Source organism: Daphnia pulicaria, chromosome 8 (genome assembly GCF_021234035.1).
Source record: "Daphnia pulicaria isolate SC F1-1A chromosome 8, SC_F0-13Bv2, whole genome shotgun sequence".
Classification (NCBI taxonomy): Eukaryota; Metazoa; Arthropoda; class Branchiopoda; order Diplostraca; family Daphniidae; genus Daphnia; species Daphnia pulicaria.
In genome coordinates this window covers 435622-456123 of record NC_060920.1, presented here as the reverse complement: position 1 = coordinate 456123, position 20502 = coordinate 435622, and the positions used below count along the sequence as shown (strand labels likewise).

General features: G+C 39.8%; 2 protein-coding genes, 1 long non-coding RNA gene and 1 other non-coding gene across 7 annotated transcripts; 1 reads left to right on the top strand and 3 right to left on the bottom strand.

Moving 5' to 3' along the window:
- Positions 1-1144: 1144 nt before the first annotated feature.
- Positions 1145-6717, bottom strand: LOC124352619 (aquaporin AQPAe.a-like). Its single transcript, XM_046802164.1, has 5 exons — positions 6071-6717; positions 4868-5011; positions 4419-4628; positions 3681-3761; positions 1145-3100 (listed from the first exon to the last, which is right to left on the bottom strand). The coding sequence occupies exons 1-5, from the start codon at positions 6284-6286 to the stop codon at positions 2933-2935; spliced, it is 819 nt and encodes a 272-aa protein (XP_046658120.1). The 5' UTR covers positions 6287-6717; the 3' UTR covers positions 1145-2932.
- A 6207-nt stretch (positions 6718-12924) lies between these two features.
- LOC124352550 lies at positions 12925-13835 on the bottom strand. The gene is made up of 3 exons (XR_006921488.1): positions 13639-13835; positions 13362-13483; positions 12925-13275 (listed from the first exon to the last, which is right to left on the bottom strand). It is a non-coding gene; the product is annotated as an uncharacterized LOC124352550 (long non-coding RNA).
- Positions 13836-14397: 562 nt separating this feature from the next.
- Positions 14398-14481, top strand: Trnal-cag. Its single transcript has one exon. It is a non-coding gene; the product is annotated as a tRNA-Leu (tRNA).
- Positions 14482-14895: 414 nt separating this feature from the next.
- On the bottom strand, positions 14896-20032 carry LOC124310767. 4 transcript variants are annotated; one of them, XM_046774738.1, is made up of 5 exons: positions 19951-20032; positions 19324-19606; positions 18986-19256; positions 17378-18922; positions 14896-17300 (listed from the first exon to the last, which is right to left on the bottom strand). In XM_046774738.1, exons 2-5 carry the CDS (start codon positions 19570-19572, stop codon positions 15019-15021), a joined length of 4347 nt encoding a protein of 1448 aa, XP_046630694.1. In that variant the 5' UTR covers positions 19573-19606; positions 19951-20032; the 3' UTR covers positions 14896-15018. The 4 variants fall into 4 exon arrangements, with proteins under 4 accessions (XP_046630694.1, XP_046630695.1, XP_046630697.1 ...); XM_046774739.1 differs by having other exon boundaries at positions 19922-20004; XM_046774741.1 differs by lacking the exon at positions 19951-20032 and adding an exon at positions 19758-19781.
- Positions 20033-20502: the final 470 nt, after the last annotated feature.

Sequence of the window (20502 nt, the reverse complement as noted above, 5' to 3'; positions counted from 1 at the left end):
TTTTAAATAAAAGAAACTTATGCAACGTCATAAAAGGTTTCTATTCAACTCGGAAGATGTCATTGTTTGGACTTTGGAGATAGTAAAGGTGGGTTTCGGGATTGAAGATAACTAGTACTCACCTGTTTGTTATCTGTGAAGTAGGACCTGTAAACAGGTTTTCCCGTCGTCATTTTCCCGCGCGTTCCCACAGGTTCATTTGTCGTGATTTTCAGCCGATCCATCACGGGTTGGTATTTACGACCCGCTAGCGGGCCTTCCTATGTATTATCTCTACTAAATATGGGCCTGATGATTAATGGCGTGCATTTGAGTATGATTATTATATCACGCCACCGTCCGTGCTGCTCCTGCTGCTGCCATTATTATTATGGTCAACCTATTTAGACGCGACCTAAAACTTACATTTTCCCTTCTTTCTTTTGTCGTCATTCTCATTCGGTAAAATATACGAAGGAGGTCAAGAACAAGCGGAAAGATATAATTTAACGTAGGCGGCCTATCCAGACGCCATACAATATCCCACAACACTTCGGGACGAATAGTTTTCCTTGATACATTCCGAGGAAATAAAATGGTGTAGTAATTTTTTGAACTGCATTTTGAAATGGACTGTTTGATTGTCTTTAGTAAGGTTATTATGTTGATGGAATAATTTTTTCTAATGAAGTTATATACCCATGTAGGAACTGATGTCCATTATTTCTCGTGTCCTGGAAAACAAGTGACCCGATTTGGTGCTGAGAAACAGCTGCCAAGAAAAAAAGTATAACTATAGCCGATAGTTATTTACGTAAAAAGCCTCACAGGCGACCAGTTGATGACGATGAAAAACAGCAGCAGCAGAGTGCGAAGAACTCCCTAAGCGGGAAAACAGTCGATCGTAACGAGAACCGTGTGCAGGTGCGTTTCGCGCAGTGGGGGGTCACCTTATCTATTCGTATATCCTGTTCCTTTCTGACAATTTCTTTTGACTTGTTCAACTTTTTATTTTATTTTTCTTAATTTTTGGGTGTGTTGAATGCAAGAGCCGGGGAGGAAAAATTCAATGTCATGGGCAACAAGCTTTTTTGGAACCAGCAGAGCGATTGTGATGTATTTTAATATGTCATCAACCAAATAATTCAAAAGAGAAAAGGAAAAATAATTTACAAAAAAAATGTATGATCTCAGCTGCATTTGGGCCCTTGAAGCCTATACACACATCATTTATAGGCTGAATAGTGTGTACGTTATCGTATATAGCTGTGTTGCGTCACAGAATGGCATCACGCAACCCCCGCACACGCGCAGTGAATAAAGTTATACACCAAACAAGGAAAAACAAATTTTCAAAACAACTGGAACACAGAACATTCACAAAAACAAATGTCACCCAAATAAAGTTCACTTGTGATTTCCATAGTACGTAGGGGGGGGGGGGAATTAAAACCAAACAGAATAATAACGAAACAAAATCATAAACAGCAAACACAAAAACATAAACAAATACAACAGGACGCGGATCGTCTCCAGAGCGTAAAAATTAAATCAAAAGAAATGAGGTTTTCACGCAAGCAGTTTAGTGTATAGAGTTTACTACATATACCCTTCAGTATTCCGATCTTTTTTTTAAGGACAGGTGGGAACAGCAGAAACAAAAAGAGCCCAAAGAAATTCAACTAAAAAAAGGATGAGAAATCGATTAATAGGATTGTGAGAAAGGAGAGCCCCTTTCAGTTGCGGTTTGTCTATATCGTGATGAAATCATCAAACAGAGTAGAGTAGCCTGTACGTGAATAAGACCGGGAGTGATGGGAATTAAAGGACAAGTCGAGACAAGACGACAAATTCAATTCCAATACGTAAAAACCAAAAAGGTGACGAAAGTCTAAACGATTCGATCGGAGATAGATAAGAAAATGGTAAAACCCAAGACGTACGTGTGTGTGGGAAATGGATTAGAGTGCGGAGGAATCTTATTTAGACACACACAATATAAGATAACGCAACGGGGTGACGAATATAACTGATGATTGAAGAGTATTGCACACATGTTGCCATATTGTCAAAACAGTTCCTTTCGATTCCACATCCGAGACAAAATGATTAGACCAACTGTTGTTTGTCGAGAGTCGTCGCGCGTGAGATCCGACACTATAACTCTTGAACCAGTTAAATACAAATCGTCGCTATTATAGAGTAGGATTTAGGTCACAAAATGTTGGCTTGTTTTTTGTTTGTACCAAAGTTTACGAACCCAAAAAATGTCTGAAGAAATGAAAAATGTAGAGAGATATGGTAAAGAATCAAAAGGTATATGAATGGAAGATGGATGACGACTTTGGGTCATCATCGAGTTCCCCCCTGGCCTTATATAGGAAATCCGTATAGGGAAATAGAAGATATGAATTCAATGTGAAAACTCTCTGCTGCTCTGGAGACGATCAACAGCACGCGGTCGCTGTTATGTTTGGAAACCAAATAACACTCGAAACGAATTCTACATGCCTATGGCTAAAAAAAAAGTCTAAAAAACAAACCAAAAATGTAAAATTCGAATTTCAAATGATTCGGAATTTGAAATTCGTGCGCCGAAAAAAAAAACTCAAATAAAATTACAAAGCGGAGATAATATAGAAATGCAAACATAAGTTATCAAGAGTCTAAAAAAAAACGATTTAAAAAAAAAAAAAACAAGCACAAGAATGTAAGACGAAATATAAAAGAATAGACGAAGAATTGGAAAATAAAAGATATAGTGACATAATAATAACCGAAGAAAGTTATATTATTATTCGTGAATGAATGCGGATTTAGCCAGGAAATTGTGCTTTGATCCAGTTTCAACAGAATGGTTCGAAATTCATCCGCCAACACAGGACAGAAAAATTATTTAAAAAAAATTCGGGATGATATGATAATACGGTTGTTTTTCCATCTTTAATTCTTATTAGATGGTGGTCGTTCGGTCGGCGATAATCTCACTCTCTTTCGAGTTGGCGACTCGGTACTGGTAGGATTCCAGCTCGACTTCCTCTTCGGGCGAACGGGCCTTGAAGGCCTTCTGGTAGGTGAGTGCTGCCACTACGCCACCGACGATCGGTCCCGCCCAGTAGACCTTTGATTAAGAAAGAATCAAACGATATTATAAGACATGTGACGATAATTATACATAGAACGCATTAACATTTGATAGACAAAGTATGTCGGTCTAATTGAATCGTGACGATCGAATCGGGATTCGCTGTATATACACATCTATAGCTCCGTTATTCCATGAATAATCGAGATTGTTTGGGCAGCGTCGCCAAGGTTGCAGCTCACGTCATTCGATCGTGGTCCGGCTATGGAATATCGGCACCATCACCGAAGTGTTGTTTTTCACGGAGATTCATTTTAATTTTAAAAATCGTGGAAGAAGAAAGCGCACAGCAGCAGCTGACGGAAGGAAACTGAAGGCACGCGTGGGAAACGTGATGCCGATTGCGCTGGTGTCATTATAAACCGACTTGTAATATTATTCGCTCCTGTATAATCTTATACATGTGATGCTCTTTTTCGGAATGATTGACACTTGGACACTATTATATACGTGACAAGTATTGATGGTGTGACAAAGCTCAACAAATGAATATCCACCGACATATTACAGCTCAGTTGTTGTTTGAAAATAATCGACGAAATTATAATTAACTCACCCAGTGATAAGCCCACTTGTTGCTGATGACTGCCGGTCCTAGGGAGCGGGCCGGATTCAAGCTGCCGCCAGTGTAATTACCCTAAATTTTTTGGAATATATAAAATTGTATGAAATTTATTAGCTGTATACACTTTCCAAGAAATAACGAATAACAAACAATAATACAAAAGGACACTTCAACCGCCAGCAAGAAATAATAATGCACAGTCACGTCACACAACACTCGACAAGAAATTTCATTGTAACCGGAACTCTGTTTGCTGCTGCCGAGAGTTTCTGATCCGCATCAGCAGTTAACTTTCACTTTTATTTTAGATTGTACACACACCAAGTATACATTTGGGTTTTCTTTTTAGATTAGAAAGATGCGGGTAGAGTCTATAGTGGTGGGTCCGGATATTCAAGAATGAACAATTGAACGTCGGTCGAGGCCGTCAACCAATTGAGCAACGAGGACGAGCAGCACTTGACCCCAATTACGTATACACCAGCAGTCGACCGTATTTATACAATCGGTATTATATTGACTGAGCATGTACAGCGCTCCTACATGGTGCGTGAAATTGAATACGTCGGCCGCCAGCACACAGTCGAGTGCTTCCCGTTCGTTAATGTATACAACCCAACAAGAAAAACGACATTCAATTCCAGCAGGGGAATATAAATATTGACGGAGAAGATGAGAAACAAATTAGGTATATGAGCATTAGTGTAATAGAGTCGGCGGATGACTTACAGTGGCTAAAATGGCGGTGGCGATGCAGAGGCCGATGGCCAACGGGGCCGATCCTTTGACGTCTTTGCGGTTCTCGTCGCAGACGCCAAAGACGACCAGGACCAGCGTGAACGTCGAGAAGAACTCGACGCCAAAGCCCTGCGTCGGGGTCAGGGCTTTGTGGATCTCCGTCACGCCCAACGTATTGTGGAAATCGCTCGGCGTCAGAGCCTGTTATATAGAAAGAAAAAAGGATAGAATTAGAAATTATTAAAGATTTGAATTTGAATAGAAAGTGAAACGTAATCATCTCGACTAAATTTAACCAAAGTCAATGCAGCTGAGATTCTATACGTGATGAGGTCAAACACGCGCCATTCCCGCAAGCCTCTCTCGTGCTGACGTAATAACAGCCGCATTGTTCAGACAATGTTGAATTGATCAATTGTTGTTGTTGTTGTATTATATACCTGGAGAAGAGCAGCTCCACATATGGCGCCCAGGCACTGGGCAACGATGTAGAAGATGGACTTGACGATGGAGATTTTGCCGGTCACGAGACAGGCCACCGTCACGGCCGGGTTGAAATGGCCTCCGCTCACATGTCCCAAGGCCTTTTAGAGTTAAACATGTTTTGGAAAATACAAAATGTTAAATACAAATTTTTATCAGATCGGATGAGAGAGACCTGTTTACACGGTACAAACATACGTTCTATGACCTTATGCTAATTATTAATAAGTACCGAGAATATAACACTGAGTCGTATAGCCTCAAGAGATAATTACATAACTGTTAAACGAAAACGTGATTTCCGCATGTGATTATACTTGGTCTAACCCGCATTAGAATATATATAGGCCCTACAGGCATTGTTACAAGACCTATACCCCAAATTCAAATCACAATAAACCATAAAATTCGTTAGTCGTATTAGTTTGTCTAGTGCAGTTAAAATCGAAATTAAGTCCAAACTGCGGTGAAAAGTCGCTCCTTGACTTTTTCATGTTGTATAGCCTTTCTCTCGTTCAAGGTAATCACCTTTTATTACGCTCTATTCTCTTTGTTTTGTTTTTTGTTTGTTTTTTTACCATTTCCAATACAAAAACAAAAAGGGAATTAGCGCCAGAAGCATCACGGCTATATCGCAGCAGCCAAGTTGTCACGCTCATCCAACTTGGCAGCGGGAATTTCAAAAGCCAATTCACGAAGGTCATCAGATCTCAAATTCCCTCGTGATCACGAAGTCTATAGGCCATTCTTATAATATAGTTGTGTAAACTTAAAAGTAGTTTCGCCATTCAAAACATCTTGTGAAACGCACTATTGATGCAGAATGGAAGTTCGGCCATTTCCATAAGCTTCGCATTCAAAAGCAACTTTTTTTGGGGGGTATACTATAGTTGTTGTTGGTCAACGACAACAGGAAGTTCCTTGTCCGTTTCAAACGATAAGGATTCCTTTTTTGGCCCACCAAAACGGCCGCAGGTATGTATAATATACACACACCGTCGGTGACGACATTCATGTAGGACTTGAGGCACTTTGCGCAATGCCCGCTGTGATAATAACCAACCGAGGTACGACCGAGAGTCGATTTCTCCCAGGAGGGTATAATAATAAAAGGACTATAGATTTCGGCAGTTTTAGTTGATGGCTAATGGCTAATTTACCTGGGCCATTGTTGCGATGGTGACGCCGAAGGAGAGGGCGACCTGGACAATGTGCGGCGAGTACTGGTCGTTCCATCCCTCGACGCAGGAAGCGCAGCCGATGAGGACGAGAAAGAGCGGGCCGACGAATTCGGCCATGAGCATGCGCCAGATGTCGCGGTTCTTGTTGAGCTCATCGCAGCCGAATACGTTGCGCATTCTCGCCCAAAATTCCATGAAACGACCAATTTTCGTAAAGGATTTGTTGGACGACCTGGGCGGTGGAGAAGAGTTACTGGATTCGGGCACAGCAAAGCGACTCTCGGGAGTTTCGCTCTGGTGCTCACGGCCGAGAAAAAGATGAAAAACAACGGGAGCAAAGACCCGTGGATATATAGCTGCTGCACCCTTTGTAATACAAAGAGTAAAGAGAGAGCACAGGGACTTGTTTCTTTTTGTCGATTATTCACAAGAAATTCAATTGAAAACTGGGAGACTGTCTTGTGTGTGCTGGATGTATAGCACCGCTCGCTTGGCTGCCTCGACTCACACTGGCCAGATAACAGGGAATCCACCTGATGAAAAGGCGAATTGTGTGGGGGCTGTATATATATCCCGGCCAGCCAGCAGCAGCACAGTCCCGGCCCCTTTATCTCGCATTGCCTGCAAGGGCTTTCCTCCTCTTCAAACTATTGGCCCTCCCCTCTTACACACACACACACCGAACGCGCATAGCCCAGTCTCAAAAAGGCCTATGCCGAGTGGCACCACACACACTCTATGACGCAACGCTGTCGACTGAGCCAAGGTGTTTTTCTGATGTTTTGTTGGCTTAAAACAGCTTTTGTCTGGCGATCACGAACGCGCGTTCTGGTCGCATATAGTAGAAAAAGATAGCCAGTATATGATGCTGCTGGCCTTCCACGAATTGGCAATGAGATTAACTCACACATATGATGTCGCCATCCTGACAGCGACGAGAGGGTTTTCTGGTGGATTGCGTCGGCAATGGAACGTGATCGAGAGTCTAGATGTCTATAATATTATGACGACACTTAATAAGATGATCGGAAAAACACTTAAACGTCACGGAATCACAAGATCTTTCGACCCGAAAGGGTTGGCGAGAAATGCTGCTGTGTCAGACGATAGAGAAATAATACAACGGCCTATACTGATATTCGAGCTACAGGCAGTCTGCACTGGTTGTGACCGTTTTCTAGGGATTTCGAGAGCGGTGCGGTGCAATGGTCTCGGTTTATATTTTTTCACCATTTTTGCTTTTCTTTTTTTATTTCTTTTTGGTTGTTGTTATTTTATTTTGAAAGAATGTTTGATATAGTAGACCGATCCATACCGGCTATTATATTGCACCGCACTGTCCGGCCATACTCCGTTTCACAGTTCGGTGCCATTCAACTTCCGGTTGGCATTTTTTCACGGCGATACAAAATTACAAGTCTTTTTTATAACGGCACTGATACAAATGAATAAAAGACCATCCGCCATATGAATGAAATGTCTAAAATACACACGGATTCTTTTTTTTATTATATTATTATTTAATGATATCTGACCATTGAAAAATCGTCGTCCGTTTTTCAATACTGACACAATATCTACCAATGAATTATTATCATTTCCATTTTAATTTCAGTGGCGCCGGGTTTTTATTTTTTCGGAAGGAAAAACGTGTGCCAATGACCGCACCCATCATAATAAATAGCCTTCCCCTCCTTCTCGGTCATACTCTCGTGTATATAAGCTATAGCGCGCGTATATTATTGTAACATTTTATTTTCGTACCATCTTAGAAAATATAAAAATCCCCGTTGCCCTGGAGCACGAATCACACGCCTTTTGCTGTCATGCCTTTTTCGTTCCTTTGGCTTGTCTTCTTAAGGACGTACATAGCCGAAGGTATAGGGACCAGCGCAGTAGGTACATTTGCGTAATAATAAACAGCACACAGAAGGAAACTAAAGAAAACATTCGATCGTCTGCTGCGCCAACAGCAGCAGTACAGACATAATGAATTTGGTCGACCTTCATTTCACGCATGTGCTTGACTTTCAGCTTATTATACTGTTGAAATCAATTAATTTTTATCTGGTTTGTAGATGGATGCAGTTATGTAACCCGGCGATAACACACAATGTTCATTCAAAGTGTAAGAATGTCAGAAATAAATAAGATAATAAAAAGCTTTTGGGGGGAGCTTTAGTGTACTAACTATTAATTCAAACGTAAAGAAAAAAGAAAATGAGAAAAACATCTCGTGTTGACTGCATGGGCAGATAAGGCGGAGCTCAAAGCTCAATTAATGTTACAACACATGTCGGTCTAATACTTCTGCTGTGTGTATAGGGGGGGAATAAATAAGGAAAATGTATAATATTGAAATAGACCACGAGTGGATAATAATAATATAGAGCTACTTTATAACTCTCCTCGAGTGGTCAATGATGAAGACAGACTGTGTTTTGGACCAAAGTATTTCGAATATACCATGTCCTATAACTAAATAGGGTCACTTTCAGAGGGCAGCAACAGCAGCAGCAACTTATTAAAGACAACGTCGAAAACATTTGGATCCTACTATAAACAAAGTCAGTCGTTTCCTAATGGTTCTCGAGTGGTTTCGTTAATGAGCTACGAGCGACGAAAAGCAAACGAGATAAAAGAGAAAATGCCGCAGCAGCAGCATCCCCAATTGAAGTCTTCCCGTTTGAGTCTCGTTCAACTATTTGATTACATTTATTGAATAATGCGCGGTCGACACTGGGCCGAGACATATCTCCCAGCTGAGAATCCCGTAGAGTAGATTTTAAAAAATAAAAGAAAAATAAAAGTAAAAACAATCTCCCCTCTCTCTCCTAAAAAGCGCAACAATAACAACTCCATATCAGGGAAATACGCGCTGCTGACGCTATCCATTTTCAAGCCGGCAAAACGACACACAGAAGACAAGCGCGTTGGCGTATAATACTATACTATCTCTCGAACGTAAAGAAAAAAATGCTAATCACATCTAGAAAAAGGTTGAGAACGAACGAACTTTCTCCTTGAAAAATAACACGACTCGCCGTGTTTGCGACCGCCAGCCCAAAAAAAAACAATCAACCAAATATATAAGCGACCAGACTAGATTTTGGCTGTATCTTTACTTTGAAATCAACACGGCACAAACAAGTTCTCAAATAATAAATCCAATTAATTATTTTTTTGGGTGTGATAGACACGCAACACCTTTCATTTCAATTCTGATAGAATCTCTTTGAATTAAAATTCCATTTTTCTTTGGTCAATTTTTCATTTAGTCTAGATCAACACTATTGATTCATTCGCCGGTAATTAAAGTTTAAAAAAAAAGCGATAAGCGGCCAATGTCATATAGACATATTCAGAACGAAAAAAAAATTGCGTTCAAATATCTTTATCAGTTGTTATTGGCCAGTTGGCCCATTTATGGCACCCCACATCACCATCGACCGTTGTCGTAATCTCGCCATCGATGCCGTTATCAGGGAGAGGTTACACGGCGACAATGAAACGGATTCTTGACTTTTTGTGATGGGTCGTTTATGCTGGGGTTTTAATCTGATTTGAAATATCTCGTCATCACCGAGCGTCCCCAGTGACAGTCGACGAAAGCTGTTTTTTTTTTCTGTTATGTTTGGCTGGGTTTGGCGTTATCATTTCGGTGAGCTCTTAAGTTTAGGCTCGAAGGTTATCTTGGCTATGCACAAATTGAAATGAGAACTTGAAAATAGAACGGCGGATAAATAAAACGCAATCACGATCACGATATAGGAAATTAGCAAGAGTGGGACAATCTCGGCCGAGCCAATAAACCCGAGAAACCAATTTACAAGTTGTGTAATTGAAAATGAATTAGATATAGAGCTCTGCAACTTCGGGAAACCAAGGCTAAGGTGAATGTTAATTTGAATTCGAATGGTTTCTATGTTTACAACAGACAAATATAAGCCAGTGGCCTGTTATGTTTTCGTATCTAGGTGAAGTACAGAACACTCTACGGTACCTAAATAATAATTTAAAGAAAATGGATACATTGTTTTTTTACACTACTCGAATGTTCTGTTATTGTTTGTAGCAAAGTTTCGATCAAAAGCTTTCGTCTAACGTGATTATATTGACATGTTTTGCGGGCAGCCGTGCATTTTTCAGTTATCTGTTTGCATTTGGGATTTTCCATAATTTTTATACGAGTTTTTATACTCATCATTGACAGCTGTATTAATCCACTCTGTAGACTCTTGTCTTGCAAGACTAGATCAAATCCGTCAAATAAATCCAGAAACAAATACTTTTGTATCATCAGTTAATCCAACGAGAAAGAGAAAGTCATGATTTCATCAGATGTTTTTATTTTTTAAAGTTATTCTGTCTGACTTTTAACATTTAATTTCTGTATTTGTTGTTCTATTAAAGTATTAAGAGATATTCTACTGCAGCCAAAGAGTGTGGATATCAATCGCACGATCAGCTGTTATCACAGGTGGCATCTGCTCTACTTTTTCACATTTTTTCACGGACTAAAAAAACAAAAAAAAATCTAAAATCTAAAATACAATGTCCTATAAGTCACTGACCTATGCCCGACGTGTATAAAGCTAATATGTACACCAGCTTGTGAAAGAGCTGCCGCGCTTGCTGCTCTAATTTGTTTTTCGTAAAGGAAAAAATGCACATCCAACTGATAAAAAGTCGTATGAGACGTGTCGATCTCCGACAAATAAAGTGTTTGATTGACGTTTGCATCTACATATAGACCTGTTGGGCAGCAGAGAGAACGGCTTCGGGCTTCTTCTATTAGTGCATCTGTATCAATAAGAACTTTGAAGTGACGGACTAGCTCTTTAATAATCATATCTGCCGCAATATGTTATATAGTTTCAGAGTAAACAACCAAATTCCTGTGGAATTGGGTTGCCGTTCAAAGATCGCATCAAAATTGTATTAGCCGTGCCAAGTTAAAACGTCCAGTTCTCATCTGAAAAGTTTTCTCTGGCTTTCTCCAATTTTCGTTTGGACCTTTTCTTTTCCCCGGTAAAGAAAATGGTGTGACACCATTAGTGTGATTTTGTTGTTGTTGTAGGTTTTTATAAGAACGGCTATAGCCAAAGTTGTTGACGTCAGTTGCTATTCTGCATCACGTTCGAGGTCCGGTTATATGTTCCACCCTTGCCATCGGCGTCAACATCTGTTTATACTGAACTCGCGAACCGCTTATTTCCAGTTTTTGCATATAAAAACATTCTGGAAGCTTCTGCTACATGACGAAATCCACGACAACAAGAAATGTGAGTCCACATTTTAGGTTTTTTGAAAATAACGTCAACTGTTGTCCAGCAATAAAAAAAATTCCGTTTTTCTGATAAGCACGGTAAAAGATAAAGATAAGCCGGGTTTTTCTCGTTAGATTTTTATACAAAAACACTTTGCGTATTTGGATAGATTCGGACGTCAGAAGGTGAATCGGTAATTTAGCCACAGGGTGCATCCCGCAGACATGAAATTATACGCGGGTTTGCCCAGCAGAAGCTGCTGATAGCAATAATGTTATGCGGCCGTGAGGACAAATCGCGACTGGAATGTGGAAATAGAATTAAGAGAAGAAAATCGAGGTCTTGGTTGACTCGGTGTTATCCTTCGCTGTTTGCCTCATCTGTTGAGCCTTGACCTATTAGCTCTGCCTAGATTTACCGAATTTGTCGTTTTGATTCTATAATTCGTTTATCCGGTAGACACTATTAAACACCTATTTCAGCTTAGACAGACAGTTATTTAGATGGACGTCCTTGACTATAGAGAACCTATAATATAGGCCAGCACATAGACATTGACGTAACCGTAGACAACAGGTTTATCACACACTACACACGAAGAGAGAAATAATTCAATCAATTTAATTTTAAAGCGTTGCAATGTGGGATATAGGCTGACGAATTTAAAAAAAATCTAGTCGTCATTCTTGATGATTAACAACTGTCATTTTTGAAACGTTGAAAATATGCTGCGCAGCATCAACTGTCAGAAAAACCTAATTGAGAGTGGCTCTGACGATAAGCCGAGAGAAATCATGTCAAATAGTGAGTGAGCATCACTTTGAATCGACCGCTTCCTCAGTTGTTCCCCCCGTTCCTATATTATATAGGCCAGCGTTGATTGCACAAGCAGGAAAAACATCATTCAGACGAAAAATGAATTTAATGTTTCTCTCTTTCTTCCCACTACTGTATAGAGCCCATATAATCTTTGAGAGTCATCTATATAGGCCCTGTAGAAATATAAACCCACATGAAACGTGTAGCGCGACCGGAGACGTGTCCGCCGGCGTGTATGATGAATGGAGTGTCGAGTGCTGGACTCCTCATGGCGTAAATAACGTCCTTCCTCCTCGATACCCTTCTCGTCTATAAAGATATAGTGCTCTGGCGGGTATGGGGTCCACGCTAATTGTAATTTGATTGAACACTCCAGCATACTACCACTTTACATTACGAGAAATCACCCCCATTGCACAAATGACCGTGCGAAAATAAGTCTGGTGGTGAAATCATTTCCCTCACTCGTATACCGGTTGCCACTGCATTAGCAACTACAAACATAAAGTGTTCTCGTTTTTCTTCTTTATTAAATAAAATATTTAAAAAACAAAAACCGGCAAGACCCTCTTGATGGAAAAAAATTTAAGTTTCACTTTTGCTTCAAGTGTTTCAAGTTCAAATATTTTTGAATTTGATTGTTTACTCACAGAAAAAGTTGTGAGGTACAAAAACAGGCCTGATCTGCAGTGGTTCTACATGCGAGCTATTTAATGAACCCTGACCGAGAAAAACAAAAACAGCAAAGAAAAAACCGTTTCAGCCAACTGCGTGGCACAGGAATAATCGTACTCCGTACTCCGCAACGATTTACAATAAACGCCACTCAATAGTCAGAAAGGAAAGATAGAAATGAATTTGTCCTACCTTGAAGCCTGGGAAATTCAGTCAGGCATCCACCAGTGGTCAAGTGCTTTATCCATCCGCTGAAGAGTTATTGAATCTACCAGCAGGGATAGGTAAAAGGGAGTCCTCGTGAATACACCCACATTCACATGGATGTACACAAGGACAAAAAGATAGAAAGGGGAATTGAAGAGATCCTTAACTCGGTCGGCACTGGAAGTTTCTCCAATTAAATGGGGTGCTGTTTATCTAATTAAATAAAAAAATTTCAACAATGAGTTTACGTAAAAATATTTACAGTTAATAAACAGAATAAAAGTAACGAAAATTATTACCTAAGTGATGATTGTTGCTGATGACAGGAGTTCATCAGTCAAATCATATGTGACTGGAGGTCCAGCACAAGCAAAACTTTGCTGTTACGATGGCTGGTTCAGGCTGGGTTCAGGCCTCAAATCTGCAGAGAGGAAAAGGTTACATTATAGTGCAAACAAACTGACATGCAAGGGGATAAATAATGCTAGCAGGAAGTAACAATTCACAAAATTGGAACAAGTTTCACTCTTCTATTTAAGCTCCTATAGTCACCCCATTTTTATTTTGAGTATTTACCTGCCAAACAGCATGAAGTGAAGAGCATGGGAAGCTGCGACAACAAACTTTACATAACGTTGACCACATTTTTGTTATTTTATTTTCGTGCATCCACGTCCAAAAAAGTAATCGTTCCGTTTTTTTTTTGAAATCTTGTAATGTCGATTAGTCTCCAGTTCGAAACTTGTATCTCTTATTACGACTTACGAAGACGAAAGCAGACGCAGACGACACTAACACACTAGTCGTCTAATTGGCAAAACTTAAGAATTAAGATATCGATTAGAATTTAAATCGCCCCCCCCCCCCTTTAAATCCAAACCGCAAAAAAGGATAAAAGCGGTTTAATCGCCAGCGCTCAGCATCCGCTGAACGAATCGTGATTATTTCCGCATCAAATTTTTCGTTTCAACAACTTTGATTAAACCCACCCACCACAAACAAGATCACCCACCACAAACAAGATCAAAGTAAATCTTTGCGCCAAACCCGAAAATTGTCCGAAAAACTGGTCCCATAACATCCCCCAGGACTCTCTTGGCTGCATGGGGTGTATTCTTATTCCCTTGTCATTGATAGAAAGCTAAATTTGCTAAAATGCCAAATTGTTAAATTCTAACCAGAGACTTCCTATTAGTTTACAATGAATGCGTGTGAGTGCAAAAAATAGTCTGTAAAACTGTATTGGGGAGAAAGTTGCCTTGTAAAATTTATGGGTCCTTTTCCCCCAACTGAAATATTTTCATTTATTCAATAAACGCTGACCGAATTGTACAAGTCAGGATGGCCGAGCGGTCTAAGGCGCTGCGTTCAGGTCGCAGTCCAGTTCTCTGGGCGTGGGTTCGAATCCCACTTCTGACACAAAATTTTTTACTTTTGAAAACTCAACCATATATTGCATCAACTCTGACTTGTTTTAATCGCGATTTTATCATTTGCGTGGATAAATTATTTAAAACATAATCGCAACAGCAAGTTAGAGATGTTCCCGCTTGATCACTTATAATTATCTCAGCGGCTGGCGGCTACAGGTGATTGGTAGTAATTCATCGTTTAGTGTATTAATATGCTAAATTTCTTTTATCTTTATTAAAGTAGAAGCCTAACGATAAATCTCTCCTATAAACAAACAATTTTTTCCCCTAATGTAAATACTAAACATGGCTGCTTCGAGCAAGGAAATAATGCTTTCGACCTATAATCCAGAAAGAAATACGGGGTTTGTTTACATCACGACATCCAACAGCTAAAAATTAAAACAATGTAAAAGATATTAGAAAACCCAACGAGTGAAGTTTTTATTCAAACAAAAATACATTCCGAGTTAAAACTGAATGGCTGATGAAATCAAGCAAGAGTTCTTAATTAGAAACAAATAAAACAACACAAAACATGTCTTCATTCCAGTTCAATTACAGGTATGTCGAGCTTGGGACGCTTAGGTGGAGGGACGACGCAGACCTCGTCAGTTGTAATTGGTGTTGAAGAAATCGCAGCAGACAATTGTTCCACTAGGGCAATTTCTTGGCCGAGGCGGTTACGAAGTTTTATCAATTCAATCAATTCAGCTTTCCTGCTAAAAAATTTTCGTGTAATGCGTTCGAAGAAATTTCGATTTTTCCTAATGTCACACCGAGAATTTTTTCCACTACCAGATGAAGTAACTGAAACACTGAAATTATTTGATTGCCCCATAGCCTGGAGACTGTCAGCAAAACGACGAGCCTCAGCGATTCCACCAAATTTCATGTAGGCCATAGACTCTTGAGGTGAACGAAGAAAGGTTTGGACTTCAGGATAATTCGGTACAACGGCTTTGGACTGCTGCCAGCTGAATGTCGGTTCCTTCAGATTCACGGAATGCTGAGCCCAGTGGTCCACGATGTGCACGAAAGCAGCAAAAGCAGGAGCAAAAGCTTTAAGTGCTCGCTGGATAGGAAGATCCTTCAAGAAGATTTGCACAAAAAGATTGCCTCGCGACGATTGAAAATTTTTGCAAACACTCTGTGCGAACTGTTTCCACGACTCTTCATCTTCAAGCCACAAGAGGCAATTGACGATGCGGGTTGCTACGTCCAAGTTGACAAGCGACACAAACTCCATAGTGAACAAGATTCTGCATATGGTGCGATACCAATCCATACAGATGGGAAATTTCTTGATGTTGGGACGGGCATCAGACTCCGATTTGTGGAGCTGCAATACAAGTTCCAAAAGTACAGAAGAATTTAGTTTCATGATAAGTGGTTGAAAGGCTTCGGCGGTGATCTTTTGTTCTAAATCAAATCTGTTCTTCTCTCCCCAAAAGAAAAGTTGAACACAATCAACTATGATTTCAGTCAGTAGTTTTGGCGATGTTTTGATTGGGGTGGCACTAGTGGCAGTAGATCCATTGAGGGAATTCAGGGATCGGGAAATTTCCGCGATCGATGTTTGAATAAGCGAAGCACAGGTATTCATGATTATCTGCCTTGATGAAGAATCCAATTTCCCCCACACGTCAGGGGAAGACATGATATCGCGGAATATGGCGGATTTGTTTTGTTTGCTCCTTGATCCAGTTCCTTCCTTTCCACAAAATTGCTTGAACAAAGTTTGAGTAAGTGACTCGTCATTCACCTCAATTAAGGCCTTCATCGACTGCAAAATAGAGTTCCTGCCAAGAACAACACCTGTGTTTGCACTCAATTTATAAATCAGGAGATCACAAATTTGACGAATAATGGTTGACGAAGGTTTTTTCAAATGCCTGGAGCTTGATTTAAATATGTCATTTAAGACGGTGGTTAGTTGCTGAGCATTCAACTTCGACAGTAGTGATGAAATCGACGACGATCGTTGCGCAGTGGAATAGCAGGAATTCTTTTCCACGCGAATTACAATTCGAAGACAGGACGATAAACTAAGAAGCAGTTGAGTTTCGTTCTGCTGGTACAATCTATTGACGTATGCTGGCGGCTGAGCCTCGCCTTGAAGAATCTTTTGAAGCTGGCTCGTTACGGAAATTAGCTGTTTATCAACTAGCGATAGCACAACAGACAGGCCTATTTCAGAAGATAAAGCCAATTCCAATATTAGTGGGGATGAAATAACCTTTTCCAATGCTTTCTCCGAAGAACGAGATTGATTTTCTTCAGGGTTGGCTGGAACTTGGAAAATTTTAGATATCAGAGTCTGAAGCAATTCTTCGTTTCCAATCCTAAAGTAACAGCATATCAAGTCAACTATCACATTCCCCTTGATCGACGAGGAACGGCAATCACAAAGAGGCAGGGCTTTGCACAATTCCTGGAACATGTTGTTGCAAGAGTCCAAGTTCTTGAACCGCGAACTAACTTGAGCTTCCATCTCCAGAACCAGGTAGCACTGAATTGAGGATTCCAGTTTTGAGAATAGAGTTGTAAACGACTTGGTTCTTAGAGGATTTGCAGTCTTGGCATTTTCTTCCATCGAAATCATAAACTCAACGTAACTTTGGATTTCCGATTGTTTTAACCTCTGTGCTTGGTGGTTGTTAAAATTGATCAATGAGGACGAAATGCGATCTCCAACTAATGCCGCTCCCTCTAAGCAATGAAAGTTCAACAAGTGCTGAGCTAAACTGATTATCGGTACCAGCTGCTGGACGATTCGATCAGGAGAAATCATTTTCTGAATTAGATCAGCGGAATCCTTCCAACCTATTACAAACAGTAAGTAATTAAACAAAAGTAATAAGATAGAACAAAAGTCATGAAGAATAGGGAATTAATCTTACCAATGACTAGACATTCCAACTCAGCGATCGCCTTAGCAACTTGTTCTGTTTGGATACCTTCAAAAGTTCCTGGCATGCTGCGGAGTCGTTCTTGTGGCAAGGGATAATCGGATGCAATAATCTTCAGGAGACTGATACCTTCCTCACGCGCTCGTAAAACAATACAAAGACGAAGCAATCTTCGAGTCAATTCACCTTTTTCTAATATTGTTTGGGTCCACACCTTCCAAGGATCAGCGGAGCAAAAAGAAATGATCGTTCGTAAACTCTCGGTGGCATTCTGTTGGTTTTTCTTAAGCCAACTAGTTGAAGAAATATCAACTTCCATTATTTCTAGTAGTGCGTGAAGACCATAGCGACAATACATCTGAGCCGATTGATGCTTAGGCCAAATAACCAATATAAAATAGTGGGAATGTTCTTCAGTAGTATTCCAACTATCACACCCGCCTGCACATTCATCACAGTCATCGAATTCATCCTCCGAGTCAGTTGTTCTGCTGTCTGATGTAGGCAAGTTTCTAAGAGGTCCAACACACTGCTTCTTCCAATTTAAATCCAAGCTCATTTTCATTGGAATATTTTTTGAGTCAATCCATCGCGAAATTTTGGTGGTAGATTCTGTTTTCTCGTGATCACAGTAGTTATGCCATTTACGCGAATAATACGGATCATATTCAGCACGAGTTGTTGAAACGGTTTGAGTAACCACGGCTAAATGTGTGTCAAGGAAATCACAACATTGAAGAAGTTGCGCCAATTCTCGATCTTTTCCTTGAAGTCGACGAAACGTGAAATCATCTTCGACATATTTTCCTTCGAGAACAAAGTACAAAACATTTTCTTCGAAAGTCCCGACTTCATTTTCTTCCGAAGAATCTTCCTCGTCTTCATCCTCGTCTTCATCCGCCTCTTGATAATCGTCTTGATCTTCGTCACAAGCATTTACTTCCATAGTGCATGCACCACCCTGAATCGATACGTCCAACGGTGGTTGGTGTTGAGTTTGCTCGTGATGATTATCATTACAATTTTCGGGCAATTTAGGGGTAGCAAACTCCGTGCTTACAATTTCACAAGTATTTTCTTTAGCTAGTAATGAATTTGAATTAAGTTTTTCGTTTGAATGATTTTCGGACGACCATGCGACTGTCAGAGCTTCATAAGTGAATGATGCGTCCGGGTCGTTTGGCAACGTGGTATTTCTGGGATTCTTGTTTTGGTCATTACCGTTTCGATTATTAATCCAAGTTGGAAGAGATTCTTTAATATTCTTCAGCGCGGTAAGGAACACAGGGATATCTTGCGGAACTATATTCTTGGCATTTGTCCAAACAAGATCAAAGACTAACGTCAATTTTGACCCTTTTGTTATGGGTTCCATTGAATGCTGACAATTTCCATAAAACGACGATGCGTAAAAACATCGATCGCTGTCTTGATGATTGTCAAACACTTGCTCTTTTCCTCGATACTGAACTTTGAAACGTCCACCTTCATGACCACCTTCCACGGGTAACTGAAGAATTAGAGTACCAAACGAACCTAAACCGTCAAATGAAAATGAAATCAATCGCGTTATAAAGCATAAACATAATATCTACATACCAAATTCTTTCTGCGACTCCGAGGTACGCTTGTAATGGCCATGTGATTCATATAAAATCAATTGGTGAAGATTTGCTTGAACATTCATCAAATCAGAAGGCAGGTCTAGATGACGCATGACCATTGACAGCAAGTTGAGATCATCGATAATAGTTGAGGTTAGTTTTGAAGCATCAAATTGTAAGGCCAATCTTTTTGAGGAGTCGAAAAAGCTATTTAATCCTTTTCCATACAGTCCTAATTCAGATTTTTCCTTAAGCCTTTGAATATCCTGTTCCAATTAAATTATTAACACATTTTCCATAATACTTAATAGTTATTGAATCAGTGTTGAATACCTTAACAGAAACTGGAATTTGGATGTATCCAAGTTTGTCAACTTTTAGAGGATTTGAGGTAGTTCTATCGAAAAACAGTTTTTCCCCAAATGCAAAGTCAACTTCAGCACCTTTTTTTCGAAGATTAACAGCTTTGAACAGGCGTTCTTTGTCAATTCCAGTGCTAATGACAAGAGGAACAAAACCATTTTCCAAGACACCAGGCGTGTGTGATGCTCCCTGATGCACAATATCTTCAAAATATGCCATTCTTCAAGTGGTTTGCCAGTGATCTGATTTTGAACTAAACCACAAGAAAAAAAAAACAGTAATTACAAGTAAGAAAATTGATAATAAATTTCATATTGCATGAATGAAATTTTTAGGAGAAAATGAATGGAAGTATCAAGAATTAAAAACTGAGTAACACTTCTAAAAAGCTTCTAACATGCAACCTGAAATGGCTCTGATGACTGATGCAATACATTTTATTTCAAATGTTATTAACTACTCTTCAAAAAGGATGATGCTTTAGAAATGCAAGCAAACAATTAAGTATAATAATTACACTTAAAAATTAAAAATTAGAAAAAGAAACAAAAAATAAATAACGCATTACATAAAAGAGAAAATGGCGGGGTCACTCACTCAAACCATAGCCAACTGTGCAGGGTCGTGTAGGCAATCACCCACTCAAACCATAACCTACTACCTGGTGAGTGTGAGTCCCTACTCCCCTTTAATAAACAAGCCATCAGCCTTGGCCTATTTAATCCTAGGCCTTTTGCTACTCATTCCCTCCCGATCAACCTATAACTGGGAGGTGGCGCATCTAGCGCTAAGAGTTTGCAAAGTCGAGCTCGATTTGCCATTCGCACCTTTACCGCTAGGTGTACCACCTCCCATTTAGTTACGTCCGTAAATTAGTAGAAAACCAAACGTTAATTTAAATCTCTCCTCCAAGCAAAAAAAAGTGTTCTTTGATATGAATGTTGTTTTATGATATGACCCAATTCGCAATCGGTATTCGATAATTCTACGGTAAGTGTAATAGTATGATATGTTTTTTTAAATCTTTATTAATGTGGTTCGTCACTTCGTCCGTAAATAAGTAGAAAGCCTAACGCTAAATCTCTCCTCCAAACAAAAAAAATTTCCCCTTGATGTAAATACTAAACGTCGCTGCTTCGAGCAAGGAAA

Bases quoted from the DNA above. Each gene is read 5' to 3' on its own strand.
- LOC124352619 (XM_046802164.1), bottom strand. From the start codon at position 6,286: ATGGAATTTTGGGCGAGAATGCGCAACGTATTCGGCTGCGATGAGCTC. The intron at 4,629-4,867 runs GTATATAATACA...TCTATATAACAG, and splicing joins GTGGAGCTGCTCTTCTCCAG to GCTCTGACGCCGAGCGATTT. The intron at 3,101-3,680 runs GTGAGTTAATTA...TCTTAATCAAAG, and splicing joins ACAAGTGGGCTTATCACTGG to GTCTACTGGGCGGGACCGAT.
- LOC124310767 (XM_046774738.1), bottom strand. From the start codon at position 19,572: ATGGCATATTTTGAAGATATTGTGCATCAGGGAGCATCACACACGCCT. The intron at 19,257-19,323 runs GTATTCAACACT...TAATTGGAACAG, and splicing joins AAATTCCAGTTTCTGTTAAG to GATATTCAAAGGCTTAAGGA. The intron at 18,923-18,985 runs GTATGTAGATAT...TTGACGGTTTAG, and splicing joins GGAGTCGCAGAAAGAATTTG to GTTCGTTTGGTACTCTAATT.